Below are 21,529 nucleotides of genomic sequence, written 5' to 3'. Positions count from 1 at the left end.
AGATACATTAAAGATAAAGCAATCTTGAAGACTGAGATTCAAAACCTATATAAGATGGTTGTTTGTTACATTCTCGTGATGTGCTAACATCCGGCCACTTTTGAACCGTCAAAGTAACCTAGGAAACATCCAGAATTGAACTGCGTCACATTTTACATGTCCGTGAATAATAGACTAAACAGATGACGTCATAGCCAGACCAAAAACCGTGACATGCATGGGGCCTCGAAGCGGAGAGAAAAAAAAACCTTCCTCAAATTGACATTTTCGAGGAAAAGCAGAGTAGTTGGTAAATTGTGCAACTGTCTGAGTTTAAAGGGGAACCTGAATCCCCCAGTTGTAGTCTTGATTTACAGGAAACATTACAGGGACGATAAAGTGAAGATAAAAAAATATAAAAAAAACGAAGAAAATAATGAAACATCTTTCTTACTCGATTTATGTTTATCATGAAAATTGGGAAAAATTACAGTAAACGTAAAAAAGTGGGAGGGGCGGAGTGACGGTCGTGTTTATTCTATGTAGGCCTATATAAAACTGCATTTACATCTTTTAAATTCAGTACTATATGACATGCAAATGTAAAAACCCGGTTTCTTCCACACAGTATAAATCTATAACATTTGACTATATTAAAAGTACGTAATGGGTTACGTCATCATCCCGCAAATAGATAACCAAAAAGTTTTGCAATATCATTCCCATGGAGGCCCCATTCGTTTGATTACGTTCTTACAATCAAAACAAGCTATTTATTACTTCGTAACACGAGAACCTCCTCCCCCCACTCCGAAATAGAAATATAAAGAAATTTTCAACAATGCCGATTTCTGCTAACCCCTCCCCAGCCCCCCTCCCACCCCCCCCCCTCGTCATCCTACATAGACAGACCGACACGACTTTTCGCTATACCCATATATCTCATCGCACCGCTTACCTCAGCTCCATATATAGAATGCATAATGTTCTAGTGACGTACAGGCCTTCTTAGCAGTGTGTATTATAACCCCATATAATGAAAACACCCGCACGGTAAAGTAAGTAGTTTTATGAACGCTCACGATAAACCAATCGCAGCAATAGATTCTAAATATACCAAGAATCTTCCACAATCATGTCATTTCGACGTGTAAAATATTCGTTACTAGTAAGCTTTGACTACTTTACAACCCTCAGTACAAAATTATAACCACCATGAATTTACATAACGGTTCTATTGTTCTTTGTGCATTAGCATAAAGTGTGTGGGTCTAACAATTGCGTATGGAATATTCAACCCTGATTTGCGTGTGCTTAATGTGTACGCCGTCGCAAAGTTCTTTCTTGAAAATCAAATTTAGCAACATGCTCGTCTGTGCCATGCATCCGATTCGTTTCAGATAACTCTTGGACCCATACAGACTTACTTATGAATCCCTTTTGCGAATGACACATCCTTTAGCTGCACTCACAAAACGACGTAAGTATACCGGTTTTTTAAAATGCATTCTTCTGAATTATTGATATTGCAAAAAAAAATCAGTCTATATTTAAAATTTCGTGGGAGGTGCATTGCCTTGTCAACCGCGAATATCATATCGGCATTCGACTAATGGACTTTCACTACTCTTGGGAAATAATTGATTTCCTATCGGCATGAAAGCCCTGGGTTAAAAGAGAGGGGTCTTCTAAATATTTCGAAAGAGTTTTTTGTTTTTTACATACAGTTTAAAAAAAAAAAAAAAATTGATTTTCTTTACGTTTCTGAGCATTCAAAATCGTCGTATAGCTAAACTTTCAAAATTACCACTGAACGTGGTAAGCTCTTTAATCTTAATTAGTTCCCATTTTACAGACAGATGAATTACATTAATCAGTTTCCATACTTTCGAATTACTTCAATGAGAGTGTGTAAAAAGACATCACCAATGAGTTGCTCGGGTTCGGTTGGCTCTCTAAATAATATAGATTGGAAGTTATTCTATACTGCTTGACATTTGACCGAATCTAATATTGTGACCGATCTATAAGCAGATTGAAACATACTTCACATTGGCTCACTTGTCTCATATGACATAGTAAAACCAAAGCAAATGATTGGAAATTCAAAGTTATATCCTCACAAAGCTATAGGTGTTGATCTCATCTGCAGTTCACTGGCGAGCAGACGACACCCAATGGTGTACCTCAAGACTAACATGTCAACAGATAATTCCTCTTTGGTTTTGATTTCAAAAAGATTTGAAGGACGAAACGAAATGAAAATATGCATAATTATTTACCTACCTTTACAGAACTGTCAATTCTGACATTCTTTCCCGTCTCTGCGACATGTCCGACCATTCCATCTCCGCACTCAACAACTAACGATTCCGGCTTGGTTTGCTCTTCATCGTAAGATGATCCTCTGGACATCAAGTTCTCAATATGTGGAGGAAACTTAAAGACAGGGGAACTACATAACGTCGTGCTCGAATGTTTGGAAACGAATTGAGACTGAGGTCCTTCCTTTAAAAATATCGAGACGTTTTCAGCGTCTACAAGTAAAGTAACATTTGAAGAGATCTTTTCCCGTAAACTGTTTAAGTCTAAATCGTTCGAGATGTCTTTGACTAGAGCTAAGAAGAATTCTCTTTCATTCGCCGATCTTAATTTCAGCTTTGCTTCTTTAGAAATACTCGTCCTATGGGGAGCTCTCGTTATCTTGGATTCTAAAAGTTGACTAAGCGCTGTAACATGGAGTTGAGGTGGCGGCACCGTTGATGCCCTTCGTAAACGACGTCTCCCGTTGAAATTGGCCTGATCGGATATGTCGCCTGGAGACATTGGTCCAGTGTCGAGTTGGTCGAGCTGTTTCTCGCCGAGATCCGTAGCTCCAGCCCAAGTACTAAAGACTGCCTTAGACCTCGCACGAGCAAAGTCCTGACGAAGGTATTGTCTGGATCCAGATCTTTGTCTTGCGGGAGGTGCAATCCCTTCATCTGAAGATGTACTCTCCGATTTCTCACCCGAATCAGAGTGCTCCGTTTTCCTCGATGAGGAAGAAACGGTCGAATAGGAAGAACTAGAAGGAGTCGATAAAACTGGGGATGGGCTGGATACAACAGGATTAGGAGGGCTAGTGACTATTCCTCCAAAAAAGACACTTTGTTGGTGTTTATCTTTCCTCTGTGTGGGAGAGATGATCGAGTTTGATAAAGCGGAAGATTCGGTAGTTTCTGTGGAATGAGAATCCAACCACTTTTGAATCAGATCCCTTTTGGCATGGGCGAGGACGAAATCCTCAAACCAGCTTTGATTTTCTTGTAGCCAATGGGCCACATCCTTTGCATTGACCTGATGCACCGTCATTTCAACGTCTGTATCTAGAAGAGCCTGTGCTGTCTCATTAGGCGGCGGTGTATAAGCGTAGATCCAACTACTAATGTAATCCCAGGCGGACCAAACGATGCCAAGTGAAGAGCAGCGAAGGATATTCATCTACTGCCGGTAGACAGGATAGACTATGGGTCCTCAAAAGGTAGTTGACAATCTGTCAAGAAATAAGACAAAATATGGTCGACGTAATAGATCTCAGAAAATTGGAACTAGGCCAACGAAAGGGGAAGTCATTTATATTAGTAGGGTAAAGTTGAATCCTCTAAATTACAGGTTAAAGGTCTTCGGTATCGTCTTTAAAAAGACAAGGAAATCAAGTTTAGTGGTTAAAAATTATTAAACTTCACCAAACGTGTTACTGCTAATACTAGAAAGTTTTTTTCTTTTTCCTTTTCGGGATGTTAATTTACTGTTAAGGGTAAGATACTGCTTCCAGGTACAGTGTCTCTCCCAAAGCAACGCTATGGTGGAAGGCGCTACAAAACTTTGTGACACAACTCCAGATGTACCATAAAATGATGTACTTATCTGGGTCGTTATATTAATCTTGAATATAATTGTGTGTGAAATATCTAGATTGATTTAATTGATTTATTTTGTTGGTTTGTTTGCTTCATTGATTATTTGGTTTGTACCTCTTTCTGACCAATGCAATGATATTATAACATAAAGTACAATTGTAAAGATACGTCTGGCACCTATTAAGGAGAAAAAGAAGAACAACGAATGTAAAACATATTTCCATTATGTAACATGACGTTAAAAACTTATCATGCATCTCACACCTCCGTGCCTCTTTACTATATTCCATCCATTATTTTATCAGGAGCCCTACAGACCACACGGGCCATTAGAAAATGTACTCCACCATGAAAGAATTACACTCTTGCCTGACCCTATAAATTATGTAAGTTTCCGAGTACTGCATTCCTGCGGTTAAGACTTCTTGATCAATTGAGACATTAATAAATGTTTGGAATTGGATTGTCGCATCCATTGTAGCACTGCCACTGATATATAAACCTAGACCACTTGAGGTGCCTTTTTGGTAATGGTGGCAAAATTGAATACTAACGGGGTAAAACCAGGTACCCTAGACTATGTAGTTTGAGTTCTTTATGTTTATCCTAGCTATCCCCTTATAACATCACTACCCCACCCAATGGCATTGGTACATATCCATTAACTCATCAACGTATGTGTCTCTGTGTCCGCTAACACATGTATGAATGAAATATGGACGTATGCATTTTGCAATGTCTAGGGGATCAGCCTGAGATAATCGCTATGTTGGACGGTTAGGTGAACAATTCAGCTTCCACCTCCCACATCCCCCCTTCCATCCCCTCCCCTCCACATCACTCTCCTTCCGGACTTCAATAGAACACGTTCAGCGATTTGCTATAGTCATAGGCTAGCGTAGTAACGCGTGGTAATTTTACGTTTCTGAATCATTACATGACTTTTCATGTTATATTGTGAAATTAATTAATTATATTTGGGACGTAGAGTTGAGGTTATGCTGCATCTCTATACTAATACCAAGGAAAGGCCAGTCCACACACTAAGTAAATGCACAATCGACACAAATATATTTGATCGTGGTTATGAAAGCTTTCCTGGTTCCTTGGCGTTAAATTGTTCCCATTCCATTATTGAAGGAATTGCCAGAAGACATCTTGCTTCGTCTTAATGAGGATTTTTGTCCTGTCCCAAGAATACTTCCTTCTAAAGGTTATAGAATGCTTTGACATCTGACAGAGCATCAAGGCTCACATATTTAAACAAAAAAGACTGAAGAAACCTCTAGATGCTGCAGGAAATTCATCCAACAGACCAATTAGAAAAATTGTGTTTGACAGGCGTGTAACATAAACGACAAGATAAGACAAACTTCTATGATTGCCTTATTGATGTTATTTCGATCGCTGAAGCAGTTCCACTAAGGAAATCGAAGAAGAAATATTCATATATTAACTTATTTCAGCGAGAATGTTTATATATATATATGAACCCAATATCACGCTTGAATTAAACTGAAAAATTCAGTTGTTGAAATGATACTCAACAAAATTCGCTGATCTTCTCAAACATTTGTAGTAGGCCTACATATTTCGTCTGCTTTTCTTGATCAACTTAACTTTACCCTCGCCTCAATATATAAATTAGCTGGTCTATTACCCACATGAAGTCTGCATGAGCCCACTGATTTCATGCTGTGATATACTAAGATTAGGTCAAACTCATCCTGGAAAAGATTAAATCTCACGTCAATCGATAAAATTAGGAGCAAATAACAACGTAATGAAGAGCTTTGATCTTTAAGAACTAAATCGATGACAATTAGTTGTGTATCACCGGGTAGTCAGTTATATCTTCGCGGTCACTTCGACCGATATTTGGAGCCTGAAATCAATTGCATTTTTAAAGGTCATTGGTAATGGCTATTAAAATATACTAAAAAGTCTAGAAATAATGGAATCATCAATGCGCATGCTCAATTGTCAACAAAATATGAACTATACATAGCTTGTAATTGCAAAGAATTTTACTTATAAAAATGGCATTCAACTATTCATTTGAATTAATTCCTCACAAACTGTCTGTCAATTAAAGGAAAGTCAGAAATCTCCGGGAAATATACTTTTACAAAGTACTTTTTTATCCAGATAAAGTTTTGGGATCAAAAAATGTTCACCTTAAAGGATAAGTTCATTAGTAGGTATATATTTCGACTTTACCGTTTACATATATATCACATAATAGAGAACGTTAAAGCTGCAGGCCATGGCGTGGACAGTATACAATCTCTCTCGCCACCTCGAATGGAAGCTATATGTTGTTGTATAAAATTCACAATAAATGTTTGAAACTCTGTATACTTATCATTGTGAGAATACAGACTACAAATTATCAAACAATTCTTTTCTTTATCGCGCTACAATCATTATTCAAACAGAAGTTTTTGAGCATTTACTATCGATTAATAAGTTGTTTTTCTTTAAGTTACTATCCGTTTATATGATAGCTATCTTTATTTTTAACTTAAAATTTTCTTTTCTCTTATATTCAATCTATTTCAATCTGTATGTGTTTTATACTCCTGGTGATAATATCTTCCTTTTTATTTAATACGTACACTGTATGAAATGTATCTTTACAAAGTAAGACATAATTCAAGAATACAAGCAATTAAGAACACTAACTTTTCTTTGACTTTTTGCATGAAACATCTCACATTACATGTCTAGATTTAACAACAAGCAACACTAAATACGTAATATAGAATGGAGGCGACCCATACGACAGGTTTAACATATGGATTCATATACTTTGATGCTAGATGTTTATGCAGAAAAATATCATAGAAAGACAGTTCTTCTCATTTTTTTTGGGGGGGGGGGGGTTATTTAAATACAGGGTATAAGTATTAAGTATCAAAATAGTTTCTATGTATGGGTGAAGTATGGCAATGCTCTTGCTGTTGAGAAGAAGTAGTTCCGCTATATTACCAGACACGTTGTGAAGTGTTTCATTATCGATGCAGTCCTCGTCAAGTTTTCTATCAAACACGTTTTCTCGTAATTGGTCAGCACATTTCAAGTGCCTTTATTGTGCCCGTCTTTGGCGGTCGTAAACGAGGTACGATAAGACAATATCCTCGAGTGACTGCATCTTGCGTCCATTTTGGAGGCGTTAAATGTCATCCCGATTCGATATTAAATTACTTTATGACGAATGGCTTTTATACTATACACATCGACAACAACAAAAATACTTCCCTGCGGTAAAAGATAGAAGTACCTTAATTGGCGTAGTCATCTTACTTTCTTCCTCCTCTTCCCATCTATTTCCATTTCTTTAAGCTACTCAGCAAAATGTTAGCCAGATTTAAGATAAAACCGGAAATTTATAAAGTGCTATCGAGCTACTGTAGCAAAGATAATTTCAAAGAAAAACAAAGTTCAAAATGCATTGACTAAAACCTATTCGACCATTGGAAACTGACGTGGATCTTTTTTTTTTAATTTTTCTTGATATTTTATTTGTCTGTTCACATTAATTTCATGACCACTCAAAACAAATGTTAGTTTCAACTTTTTCTTTATATAAAATTAAAAACAAAAAAATATATACAATCCATACACATATACGTGTGATCCCATTGTCAAACCTAATTGAGCAACCAATTCAGACAGAGAGTACAATAACTGTACCGTAGATTTGTAGCACAGTAAAAATACGATAAACCGGTATAGCACGTACTATATTAAGGTTACTATATGAGAACTGAGGATATGTGTAATCCCAACAAATGCGTCAAACTGGATTAGTTGGGATTACAGTTCTTACTGTAATCCTAATAAGACATGCTACCAATTTATAGAACGATCCAGTTTTCACTTTGGTACAAAACAAAACTAAGATTTACAGTAGTTACTGTGTTCTCTGAGTGTATCGGGTGAATTGAGAAGTATAATTGCATTAAATATTAAACACATCAACAGTTATTTTATTCTACGTACCGTACGAATAACTATAACTAACTAACTGTAACTATATATATATATATATATATATATATATATATATATATATATATATATATGTATGTATATATATATATATATATATATATATTTATATATATATATATATATATATATAATCAGAATAAATTTGATTCATCGCTCTCGGTTACAAAAAAAGATGAGCAGAAGACGAAAGAAACTTTTATCTTTTACTCTGACTTTTTCATATTGATCCAGCCGTATGTTATGTACACTTAAAATATGGGTAATATTCATCATTCTCGTGGGGATGGACTAAATTGATGCCAAAAAAAAATCGAAATGTATTCCTTTCAGGTTGCTTGAGAATTATCGACCACTCTGTAGTGAGCTAGCTATTAGCTAGCAGCGACTCTGGAAGGAGACTATAGTTACCACAGAAACCTGTCAAACTTCAAATCACAAGAAACAACGTGATATCATAGGCAGGCAGGGTGACTTGTCATATTAGCGAAGACACTGGAATTTGTAAACAAGGTACCGGTATAGCACATATACAGAGTACACAGAGATGGTTTAACACGAGTTGCCGGCTACCTGGCGCATGCGCAAAGAGGTGTTCAAGTATGGTCATTGAACCCTGCTGAAGTGTTGAAATGACAATGGTGATTTGTAATTTATATATATATATATATATATATATATATATATAGGTAGATATGTTTATATAAATAGTATTAATATAAAGATATATATATATGTATATATATATATATATATATATATATAATTTTATAATAATAAGATAAAAGATATATAATAATAAGATAATTTGTTTGTGTTCTAGCCCATCTGTGCAAGTCTGTGCCGTTGTGGCACTGATAGAAGCTGGTCTTTATAAATGACAATTTTCTATCTATCTATATATGTATATGAAAAAGCTTACTCCCTTACAAAACGATTTACAGGTCATCGTTATCTCCCCCAAATTTTCTACAAAGTCAAATGCCATGCCGGACACTTCTGCGTTATACATTCAAAGGATAGTTTCCTTCTAACGTCAACGTCGTTTGTCACCTCTTGGTGATATTTAGTGATGACTTGATAACAGGAGACTGTATAGTAGGAATCAAGTCAATTTTGATGACATGTTCTTTGGAGAGTAAAAAAAAACGTCACTTCTTGTCAGTCCAACTGGTAGGTTCTATTTCGGTAAAAAACAATTAAAAAAGTGACTGGACCAATTAGTTTAGCACACATTTCAGATAGTTCATTCAGTTCCTCGGAAACAAAACATGGAGGTAAAATTTTTACCTCCATGAACAAAACAAAACTCCATAGAAAAAAAAAACGTAACAGTTTCATGACCTCAATTAAGATGCCCAGGTACGTTCAAAGTTAAAACATAAATAAATAAAATTTAAAATGGATTGGTTGAGTTATTAGGACATTGGTGGGGGGGGGGGCTAACATTACTGGTGGGTTGTTTTTTTTCCTCGTGACTTTCATGCATGCAACACCTTTCAAATGTTTCACATTGGGTGATCTGATGTTTTGCCGGGTACAACATCAGGTTTGGTGCTTGATATTTTACGTTACGTAACTGCTACTTCAATGGAGGCCCGTGTAATAATCTGGCAAGCTCACGAACAGTCTGGTATATGGTGCAGTTATTATAGACTTAACATGCCGTCACACTTAGTCTGACGAAATCGTGCCGATCTGAGTGGATCATAAGCCGCTTGAATCATGTAATGAATGTATTTTTTTTGTAAATCCTTCTAAAATATTTTGAATGCTTTTAGCCACTCACAACGAAAGAAACCATGGGAGAGATACTATGACAGTAAGCAACCCCCCCCCCCCCCTGAAATTAAAAGGCCGTACCGAAGGTGGTGTGATAAACCAGTAAACAAAGTTCCTGCAAATATTTTCCTGTTCAAGAGTAAAATGTTAACAACATTACAAACGTCATTTGAGGGTCTCGAGATGCCGACCCAGTATGTTAATCAAGCCGCCACATCTCCCGCCGCTCCTCTCCTGTTCTTATCTATCCCTGTCTTCTAATTTGTGTATGACATATGATACGGCACTTGTATATCTGCATAATCATCATTACTATTTCTAATTCAAACCCATTGTGCCCCTTTAAGAGCAAATTAGACCGTGTTCATGTCAGATTCAGGTAAGAAAGTGTATTTTGTAAGCTTTACCTTACATAAAACGATCAAACTATAAAGCTATAAATTTATAGTAGAGTAGTGTTATACAATGGGCTCCCCCGACCCCCTCCCCTACCCTATTCGGTCGTGGCAATTATATGTCAATCAAAGAAAACCTCGCCACATTGCTTACCAAATCAACGAAAAGAGATATTCTGATCAACAAATCTAATGAATACCTTATTGTTCTCTTTCTTCCTTATATTTTTTTAATCAATTATTTATCTACGTCAGTACTGAATGACTGTAGTACGGTTGTTATTTGGCTTGGTCTTATGATTGAGAGAGAGATTTATCTTCGACTAACCCCATCCATCCATCACCGTTAGTATCGGCCACATCCACGACGCCCCGCAATATTACATTTGCAAGTCTTTATTAGCCATCTCTTCAGAGGCTTATAATGCATTCGGTAAATTTTCAAGTCGAAGACATTTTCCTAGGTATAACTGCATATATCATAGGTAGCGCTATAAACATGTGTTAAAGTACTTGCAAAAAAAAAGTATAGAAGATGTGGTCATGAGTAAATTAACTAGCGTATCTATTTCTCATTATAAAAGGTAAAACATTTTGAAATTTGAAATATATCGAATCCCATAAGTGAATAACATTTGTCTGTCAGCAACATTACTATATAGAATCAAATTTCATTTGCATTATCTACATTGTGTTGGTCTCTAATTTACATTCAGTGCATGTTTATAGGCGACAAATTTCTCAGCATTGATTCTAATGATTATCTAGTTCCTCTTTAATATTCATTAATTTGACTCCTATTTTATACTACCCTGCAGTAATCACAGTAAGGCTACATCGTAAAGACATATCCCACAGATACATGAGCGGAGGAAGACACTTCCAAACGCGATTATCTTTCAGTTATCTTTTGCTGGATAATTTGGTGTTTTCCCTTCTTTGTTTTTTTGTACTATATATCGCTGGCCGTCAAAATATAAGGATGAAGTAATCAGACACATATAATGCTTACCAATGTGTGTTTGAGAGAATGTTCGAAAATAAAAATACATGGCGGCTGAGGTACGAATGTTACGTTCACCAAACACCGTCTGAAACTTTCATTTACAAGTAACGAGGGCAGGGTGGGGAGGGGAAGGGGTGTGTGTGTAGAGGGAGGTGGATGCGGTAATTTCTATTTTGTAAACGGTTAATCAAGGTCATTCATTGAAGTACATTCGTACTATACGCGACTCTATAGTACATGAAGATCAGGTCTGTGTAATATTATACAGCTTAAGCCTCCGCTGCCAAAATGGTTTCAGCATTGATATATATATATATATATATATATATATATATATATATATATATATATATATATATATATATATATATAGCCAATATAGAGCAGCAAATACCAACGTCTTAATTGTGTATGACCTCTAACCTTTAAGGTCAAGACTCATTCCATTCTGTTAGCGTCATTCCAACATCTGGAAGCCCAAGTTCAAATGATTGCGCAGGTTTCTCCCAGCCCAAACCCTTCGAGTCCTCCACCCCAAACCCATTGAGCCCTCCACCCCAAGACAAATACGTTACCAAAGCGTTTATATACATAAACTTGTACGTTGATAGTTCGAACCAATGTAAAGTAATTTGTTTATTTGGGTGTTTTTCCCCTCTCCAGGACATCATGTGACCCCTAAGGAGAAGAGACTATACTACAAGATTGATAGAAGATTTATTACGGTGTAGTTCTAATTAGTATAGAATCGCCTTCTCTTGAGCTAAAACCTATGACGTCATGGAAAGCGAATTCCTTGAAGTGTTATCATCCTGTTGTATTTTGGTTATATACAACTATATAGCCGCACTTCTATTGTGCAGTAATCCCAGACCTCCACCTTTACAGCCCATCTTATTTCATTTATTCAAGTAACGAGATTAAATTCGGCAGCTCTCCATCAAAATTCACAATAATTACTAATACGACTTTTTCTGCTTCTTGTTTTTGCCTATATTCTCTTTATTCTTTCTTTCTTCTATTTGGTATGGATTATGGCGTCCCTTTGATTAGCTAATTTTTTTTTTTTTTTTTTTTTTTTTTTTTTTTTTTTTTTTTTTTTACCGATGAAATCGCTATATCGTACTTAAAAAAAAGTTAACGTTCCAATGTTTTGCCTTCGACGTTGGCTGAATAATAAAGACGTAGCGATCAGATAAGAAACGGGTACAAGACTTTTATAACAAGAAGAAATTTTCATGTAACGGATTTTTTTAGTTTTTTTATGATCAATACTGCTTATAACCACTTGCTGACGTAAGCTATATTCGAGGTAATACCGCAAAATGTTGCAAAGAGAACGAGCAATTGCATTTTTGTTTATAACGTTTTGCTACTGTTCGTTGTTAGGGGAGAGGGTTGTAGATATGTGTCGCATGTAGTGAAATACCGTTATGCGAGTATATAGTTAGTACTTCCGCTGATAGGGGTTATAACATGTTTGCAGTATTGCCGGGAAATCTTCATCAGATGCATGCCTCTGATAAATAATACATCATGATTTTGTACTATACTAATATAGTTCTCTGTACAATATAAACGACCTACACAATACAGCATTCATATTCACCTTTGCCCTTTTAACAGACAGACAGACAAACAAACAAACAAATTACTCATTGCCGGAAACAAATCTATTTTTGTATTGCTGTAGTTGGCGGTGAAGCAAAATCTGCAATTAATTTAGTTAATGTCTATGTTTTTAAGTTTTTTATTACTACGTTATATCACCACCAATGCATTATTCAAGACATGTGGTCAATTACCATAATGAAATGAAGAGACACAAATATATCAGATCGAACGGAAAGCTTTTTATTTGTGACGTAAATCAGCCATATTCTTGCCACAGATTTCGCTAACTATAGGTTTGTACAATTTTTCTTATTTTTCACAAAATATTAATGCCATGTAACTCTAAAGTAATGTAATGACGTCACTTGGTCGTTAGCAAAGGGTTATTTGAAAAGACAATAAGAAAAATACGATAGAGAGAGATATGCTATATGTAATTTGTTTTTATCAACTGAAGGTGAGTTTTATTTAGCAAATGAGTTCAGCCTTCATCCTTCAAAAAACTATTGATGTATTCCGGATGGGAATAAGTACTTACTACTAAAGCTCAATAACGAATCGTTATGCATCAATTTCGCTCTCCGTCGACAAGTTTGACAAACCCACCGAGTATTAGTGAAAACACAAGTGTAATTAATCAAACTAAGAAAGCGTTGCTGGTTGATTTCTGTCAACAAATAAAATTTAATGAGGTAGGGACAGAGAATTAATTCGATTCGAATCTTATTGCAACATTTCGTCACCTTCCCCTTTTCAAATGATAGCAATTACTCACATAAGTTTTAAGAAACAAAATTGCAAAAAAAGTTTCACTATTGAAATACCTGGGAATAGAACAATTCATATAGATACTATAGTTTAATGAATAGAAAGGGGTTAATTATAATTAGTCAACAATAACTAACAGTCTAAGTTGAATGATAACCGAAAGGAATAGAAAGTAGAACGTAAAAAAAAAAAAATAACTGCTGATTATTATTTTTTTTAAAAACTGCTGATTATACAGAAGTATACAGAGACACATCAATGCAACAGCAAACGAAGTACAGAAAGAGACTTCTCAAATGACAAATATAATTAAAATGCAAATGATATGCAAATAATCTCTGCTATACCGCGGCAAGGGATGTATTCCAAATATCTTTGTGCCAGTTAAAGCAACTTTACAGACATTATTTCGAGTTATATCGGTTGTTCACAAGATACACCGACATAAATGATGAAGAGAATACTTATATGACAATAGAATTAAATACAAGTAGAAAAATTATATTTTCAGATTTATACTGGAGAAATAAAATGAAATTATATAAATTAAAGGAAGAAGAAAAATACCGTTTTGAAGTTTTGTGAAGTGTTGAAAACGGTATGGTGGGAGGGGGGGGGGTAGGTGCACCCCAACACCTCCTGTGTTCGCGCTTGATCGCACTATATGCTAGAATGATTCTGGTTTAACGAAGTGGAATATGGTAAAGAAACACGAGCTAGTTACTGTATACTTTTATGGAATCATTGCCCAGGTTAATCCTCATCATCCGATTAAAGGCTTATATATAGCTAATCATTGGAATGTACACGCTTAGCTATCTGAATTCAGATTTTATGACGTCATATCATAGGTAATGTTGTCAATTACTTTGACATTTTCTATGTATAGGTCCAATAATGCGAAGTAATTTTCCGAACGGCGAAAATGTTAGACACTTTAGATTAAGTTATTAGTAGATTAATAATGGTATCTTATGAAAAAAAAATATGATTTACTCTGAGAGTGTTACATCTCACTGTGTCACAACATCATCCGTCCCCCTCTAAGATGAAGCAATAAAAACGCGTTAGATTCCTCCAACGTCAACAACGATTTCAATCAAATTGGTGATCTATTATTTGACCGTATGCCGGTATACGTTTGTCTGTGTGGGTTGCTGATATTATATTCAACACTCCTGTAGTGATTTAGGGACTGCCATGCTAGATTATCTATCACAGCAAACCACGCTTCATTTAAGAAGTCATGCGAACTGTATACGAACTAATAGAGATCCATGCAAAGAAACGCCTGCCCTGATGTGCTATGGATGAATGAGCAACTGTTTAGCTTGTCCTGACTGCTGTATACTACAGCCAATGAATCGTTGTATATAGTTTGGATTTCTGATTCGGTATAGACATTGTGATAGAGTAGAAGAAGGGGAGGGAGGGGAGGGGTGAAATGTCCAGCTTACTAGCCATGCGAAAGCTTAAATATAAATATATGTACTCTACTTTTATTATTATTTATTGAATTTCATATAGCGCAACCCCAACAAAGTTTTCGGTTGCGCTTAACATCAAAATACAAAGATAGAAAAACCATTCATAAGAAAATAAGATGATCTCAAATGGCGTAGAAAAATATACTAGATGAATGTACAAATGTACAAAGTACTTTTACTACTAGTAGTACTTTACTACTACTACTAGTAGTACTCTACTTGTACTACTAGAACTCTACTTGTACTACTACTAGTACTCTGCTTGTACTACCAGTAGTACTCTGCTTGTACTACTAGTAGTACTTTATTTGTATTACTTCTAGTATTCTGCTTGTACTACTATTAGTACTCTGATTGTACTACGAGTAGTACTCTACTTGTACTACTAGTAGTAATCTGTTTGTACTACTAGTAGTACTCTACTACTATTACTACTATTACTCTATTGTACTACTAGTAGTACTCTACTTGTACTACTATTAGTACTCTGCTTGTACTACTAGTAGTACCGGTACTCTACTATTATTACTACTATTACTATATTGTACTAGTATTAGTACTCTGCTTGTACTAATATTAGTGCTCTATTTGTGCCACTAGTAGTACTCTACTTGTGCTACGCGTAGTACTCTACTACTAGTAGTAGTACTCTACTTGTACTACTTCTAGTACTCTGCTTGTACTACTATTAGTACTCTCTTTGTACTACTAGTAGTACTCAATTACTATTACTATTATTACTCTATTGTACTACTATAGTAGTACTCTACTAGTACTATTAGTAGTACTCTACTAGTACTACTAGTAGTACTCTACTTGTACTACTACTACTAGAAATATACTTGTGCTACTAGTAGCACTCTACTTGTGCTACTAGTAGTACTCTACTACTAGTAGTAGTATTCTTCTTGCGATACTACTACTCATGTCGTCTTACTTGTAGTACAACTCTGCTGTACAGACTTGAAACTTATATTTAGTGGTATATGGTAATTACATAAATTGGTGAAATTGCTACGTACACAGGTGCGATTCCAAACAACTCCTGGCGTTGACAATATAACGAGTCTTTAACGTACATACAGGTAGTAATGTTAGTCTCTACCATGATTGAGAGAATATTTAAGGTTTTGCATGGCTAGTAAAGGATAGTAGAGACTATGAGGGACAACTTAGGCATACGTGGAAATGGTATGAAAGTCAAGGACGTGTACAAATATTTGCTAGCAATTATGATTTGCTGATGAACGTTGGATTCGCACGAAAAGTTTCGTTGGTTTTCTCTATTTTCTTATATAGAAATAAAGTGAAATTTTACTGACAATGTTAAATGTAATGATTTTGTCTTTGCAAATTTTGAATCAGCATCTGACAAAGGCCTTTTTGCTGAAGAAAAACGTCCTTCCTTTTCTATGCATATATAGAAAAAGAAACATTTCTTTGCCAAGTTTATAAACTCCAGCAATTAACAGATATTTACAAAAAATATTCTAATCGTTAGCAAATCTTTTGAGACGTAAGTTGAAGACTTTTATCTTCTTTTCAATTTCCTGCGATTCAGCATAAGTCAGACCTTTTGTCGCAGTAAAGATGCTTTTACCTAAATTTGAATCAATAAGCACTTTTCACGGTGTGTGACAAACCCTAAACTATACTTAACTTCTGCAGATAAAGAATTGATTTTAGCAAAAGTATCCCATTATGACAAAGCAAAATACAATTACTACATCTTTTTTTCTCTCTTCAAATGTTTTCGGCATTGATCGAAGCTTCCATATAGTTTGTCAAGAATTAAACATATTCCAGTGAAAATATCAAGCAGATATTAACTGGGGACTTTTTTCTCCCTAAATAACCACTAGCAATCTTGAGTAAAAATCAAAACAACTTCCATTGTGAATAAACATTTGCTTCCTTTAGAAAATACCAACATAATGCTACTTTATTGACATACTTCTTCACTTCCCAGTTAAAACAATAAACAGTCCATACACAGTATCAAGATGAACTTTCTACACGTACTGTTGACACAAGTCCTCCCTACGTGAATAAACAGTTAACGTAAAGGACTAAAATGTAAACAAACAGGTGACCGTTACTGTAGGGTCACGTGACGTGCTGCACATTTCAGAAAAGTACGTATAGTGATAAAACAAGTCGATTCATATTGACCCTATGATACATCGTTTTGAGTCATAAACATATCGTAAACGTTATCTACAACCGGTATACTACTGATGACACGTGATTGTGGGATATAGTAATGTAGGCCTAAACTGTATTTTGGATTGGTCTGTAGCTCTAGATGATGATACATCGTTGTGGGTTTTAAGCATATCGTAAACGTTACCTTCAACCCGTATACTACTGATGACACACGTGATTGTGGGATATATGTATAATAATGTAGGCCTAAACTGTACATTGGATTGATCTGTAGCTCTTGATGCGATGATACATCGTTGTGGGTTATAAGCATATCGTAATTATTACCTTTAAATGGTATACTTCTGATGACGTGTGATTGTGGGATATATGTATCAAAATGTAGGCCTATAAACTGTACATTGGATTGGTCTGTAGCTCTAGATGAGATGACACATCGTTGTAGGTTATAATCATGATCGTTTAAATTATCTTGAAGTGGTATTTACTCCAAGACAGATGAAACATCACATTGGCTATAAGTATATCGTAGAACCTGTCATGAATTTTTATTTATCCCAAAAGTATATATTACACATCATTGTAGGCTATAAGCATATCGTAAACGCTGTTTTGAATTGGTTTGAATTTGAAATGTGTTGTCATTTGTTTGATGTACTTTTTAACAAATTATTTCAAATAAAAGCAAAATTCTAGCCGGAGCTACATGGAACGGGAACAAATCATGTTTCCACTTTAATCCCTTCCAATCTTCAAGGACGAAATTTCATCCATTCGTTGTAATTTTGTAGTTACTGTAGGCTACCCCTCAAAGTTATACATCTTAGATGCAAATTTTGAAGAATCCTCCCTTGAATTGAGCAGGAAAGATGTTAATATTCGAAATATTCCCACGACAGTAATTATGAAATTATATCACTTATTTATGCATACAATGAACTTTTTATATTAAGTAAAAAAAAAATTCGTCTGCATAATATAACCATTTTTCTTCGGCATTTTTGTTTTGTATTAAAATTTGGAAAGGTTTTTTGTTCCGTCTGTGAATTAATAGGTGTATAATATGACAACCTTTTTAATAAACAGTTGTAATTTGGTTGACACCTTGCCAACGCCAGGGGGTCATGGTTGTGGCGAAATGGATGGACTTTACGTGCATCTTTACTCTAATCAATATGCACACCGAAGTGTTAACAACCTGTGTAATATTAGCTTCACCGACGAATATGCAGATTCAGTGCATGAAATATAGGAACTTTGTTCGTAATCTTAACATGTAATCTTAAGGCTTCGGCTCTATATAGTGTAAATATTTATGACCAATGAGGGACTTAAGGTTAACTTTCGGCAGAAATAATTCGATGCACTTCTGATGTTTGAGTTATTAACCCTTATATTATATTATATTATATAAAAATATATATATATATATATATTTATATATATGAATAATGTGAAGAATGCTCAGTTTTAAGGCTATACATTCGTAATTAATTCGGGATCCTCAGTCCAGGCTTAAAATTAAATGATATTCCAATGATTGTTTGTTTGTTTTTAATATTCTAATTTGATATATTTATATAGACACGCAAAACAACCTTTAACATTTTCTTTGGTGTCATTTGTTCGTTTGTTCTTTATTTTGCATTGTGTTTTGTAATTGCTTTGAAAGACCTGCCCTAACTGTTTCTATCAAACTTGATGTATACCTGACACTTTGATTTATGAGGTACTGATCTTTATTAGGTTGATTTTCTTTCCAAACAAATCAAGTGGCAATCAAATACAACCTGGTCAGACAGGAACAGTTAATTCCAGAATTAATTCTGCATCGAATTCGAAATTAACTTTGAGTCTACACTGACGTCATACTTTAAACCACTTGAGAGGGTCAAACGTACATTGGGGATCGTTCTGATATAGAATTACGCATATAGAATTAACGCCTCGCTCATTAATCTGTTCGAACTTATACCATCATTTGAAATGCTCTTTTCTATGACGTCAAAGAAGATATCTTCATGATGATTTCTGAAAATGTTATATACACTTTGTCGTATAACACTGGTTCCACTACAACATCCCCCCCGCCGCCCCCCCCCCCCCTCGTCCTTGTAGCATGGTGTGGATTGTTGCTCGTTCAAGTCAAAACTTACATAAACGCTTGGATAGAAAATGTTCCAATCTATTTCAAGTTTTATATTCAGAGACAAAAATTGTTCATTCATATATCTACAACTCTCTTAATTTTAAAAATTTCCCAAATTAATAGCATTGTATTTTGTGTGTTACGAAAAGTGTTACTATGATCGATCAGTCTTGTAGTGAATAAAGTTATGTCTTTATGTAGCAAATATGAAAATCATATCTACACATAAAAAGTTGATGTATAAGTGTATCTATATTGGTAACAATGTATAATATTGAACAGATCCAGTAATTGGCTGGAGGTTCGGTCACGTTTCGATGTACTTGGCTTGAGGTATATGGTCACGTTTCTTGAACAAAGTTTAGCTTGAACAATTCCTCGTGCATTCAAGGTTCATTCAAGGAGGAGTTACACTATACTGAAGCCCGGGAAATGAAATACTACCCTTAGCAAAGATTAGGAAATTACAAAACACTTCCATATGTCTTTTAATCTCTCCACAAACAAATTGACATCAATTCTTCTCACAACGCCTGACCTAAAACTACCCGCAGCCTGACTCCGATTCAAATCAGCTTTTCTTTCAGAAATAGAAAAACCAGGTACCTCCTCAACACCTCGAAGTTCGTATTTTTTTTTCTGTCATTGCAAACTAATGAAGGCTCAGATGGCAGACGCCTAGCTCATTTATCTGCCGTTAAAATACAAAACTCTTGACTTCTCCTTTTTTTTATTTTGCCTACAGACGCTAAACTTGCGCTCTTTCTCTTTTTCATTCCCTTTTCTAGCGTTTAATACAACTTAACCCTAAGAGGTTGCATGCATCACCAATATCGGTCACTGCAGCTCGCGGATTTTTTCTGACTCAAGTTGTAATGCTCACGTCACGTATAATGAAGTAAAGGTGCCGGGGCTGAAAATTGCCTCCATTTGCATAAATCTAAAGCCATGAAGTAATCCAATTGCGGCCGAATTAAGAGGCAATGTACGGCTATCACTTGTGGATCGTTGGCTAGGCGTTTTATAGTTCTGTAAGATATATATATATATAACATATATATAACATAAATATATATATATATATATAGTTATATATATATATAGAAATGTATTTGTATATGGTACACAATTCAGTCATATCTGTCTGATAGGGTTGTTAAGGTTAATGTAAGGTGAACTTATGACGGAAAGGTTATGCATAGCCTCAAGCATATCAAAGTGAGAAATTTCTAACCATTCCCTTACCATTTTCTTTCTATATAAATCAGGAAAATTGTGAGGGAGAAAGCTACAAAATGAGCTACCTCGGAGGTAATTTCCCTGAAATTGTGTCTGTTGAGAATATTCACTGCTAGAAGATTGACTTATTGACATTCGTCGAGAATATACTTGCATATAAATATATTTAAAAAATATAAGTAAATAAATAAATACGTAAGCAAACCACTAACCAAAACTACTATCCACTATAGGCTATGGACGCTGATTGTATGTCCATATGTTCGAAATCGTTAAGGAAGGTCATATATCCACTGTAGACGTTTGTCACCTGTATCGAACAATACTAGTTCTTGTTTTGGTGACACATTTGCCTTATATATATATATATATATATATATATATATAAATATATATATATATATATATATATAAACCTATACGCCAATGAGCATTTCATAAGATAAACATGAAAAGTCTAAAATATACAGTGTCCGAATATTTTACTTCCAACCAGCTGCGATCTATACCTTACTATATATATCTCCAATGGTACCAGCATACATTTTAATGTCATATACCATCTGGGGATCATTGTGAAACACCGTAATAGTTTAATGCATATTTTCGCACCATTAAAGTCATCCAATACTGTTATAAATGGGATAAAATTTACATATTTTACTACTGTTGTATTGGAAATACTGATAATATTCATTCGGTTTTAAATATGGCATTTGCGCATGTAGCATGACGTCATTAATATCAAGATTTATACGCGGTCATGGTAAACATATAGGCTTAATATAGATTAAAGTAGGCATATATAAATAGTTACAATAATGCAGCTACATGAACCATTCTAATAGTTTACACAATATGATTGTATCCAAAAGGAATTTTTCCTGCAATTTCAATAACAGAAATATGCAGTTACTTTTTTCTTCTTTCAAAATTTAGGATTTTCAAAACAGAAGAAGCTGAAGGCTGCTAAATTGCGTAGAGCCACAGCACTGTTTACAAATTTTTAACTATGTATAGGCCTATACGTT

The 21,529-nt window shown here is 35.0% G+C and overlaps 1 protein-coding gene across 3 annotated transcripts in view; it reads right to left on the bottom strand.

The window, feature by feature from the left end:
- LOC139966641 (dual 3',5'-cyclic-AMP and -GMP phosphodiesterase 11A-like) overlaps window positions 1-21,529 on the bottom strand; it is a 100,181-nt gene that overhangs the window by 62,021 nt on the left and 16,631 nt on the right. For all 3 annotated transcript variants that reach the window (XM_071969885.1, XM_071969884.1, XM_071969883.1), the window contains exon 2: window positions 2,266-3,511. In XM_071969885.1, the coding sequence (XP_071825986.1) occupies window positions 2,266-3,459 (1,194 nt within the window). In that variant the 5' untranslated portion in view covers window positions 3,460-3,511. The remainder of the gene's footprint in view (window positions 1-2,265; window positions 3,512-21,529) is intronic.

Source organism: Apostichopus japonicus, chromosome 4, assembly GCF_037975245.1.
Source record: "Apostichopus japonicus isolate 1M-3 chromosome 4, ASM3797524v1, whole genome shotgun sequence".
Classification (NCBI taxonomy): Eukaryota; Metazoa; Echinodermata; class Holothuroidea; order Aspidochirotida; family Stichopodidae; genus Apostichopus; species Apostichopus japonicus.
The sequence above is the reverse complement of the archived record's forward strand: the minus strand, read 5'-3'. Positions and strand labels throughout refer to the sequence as shown.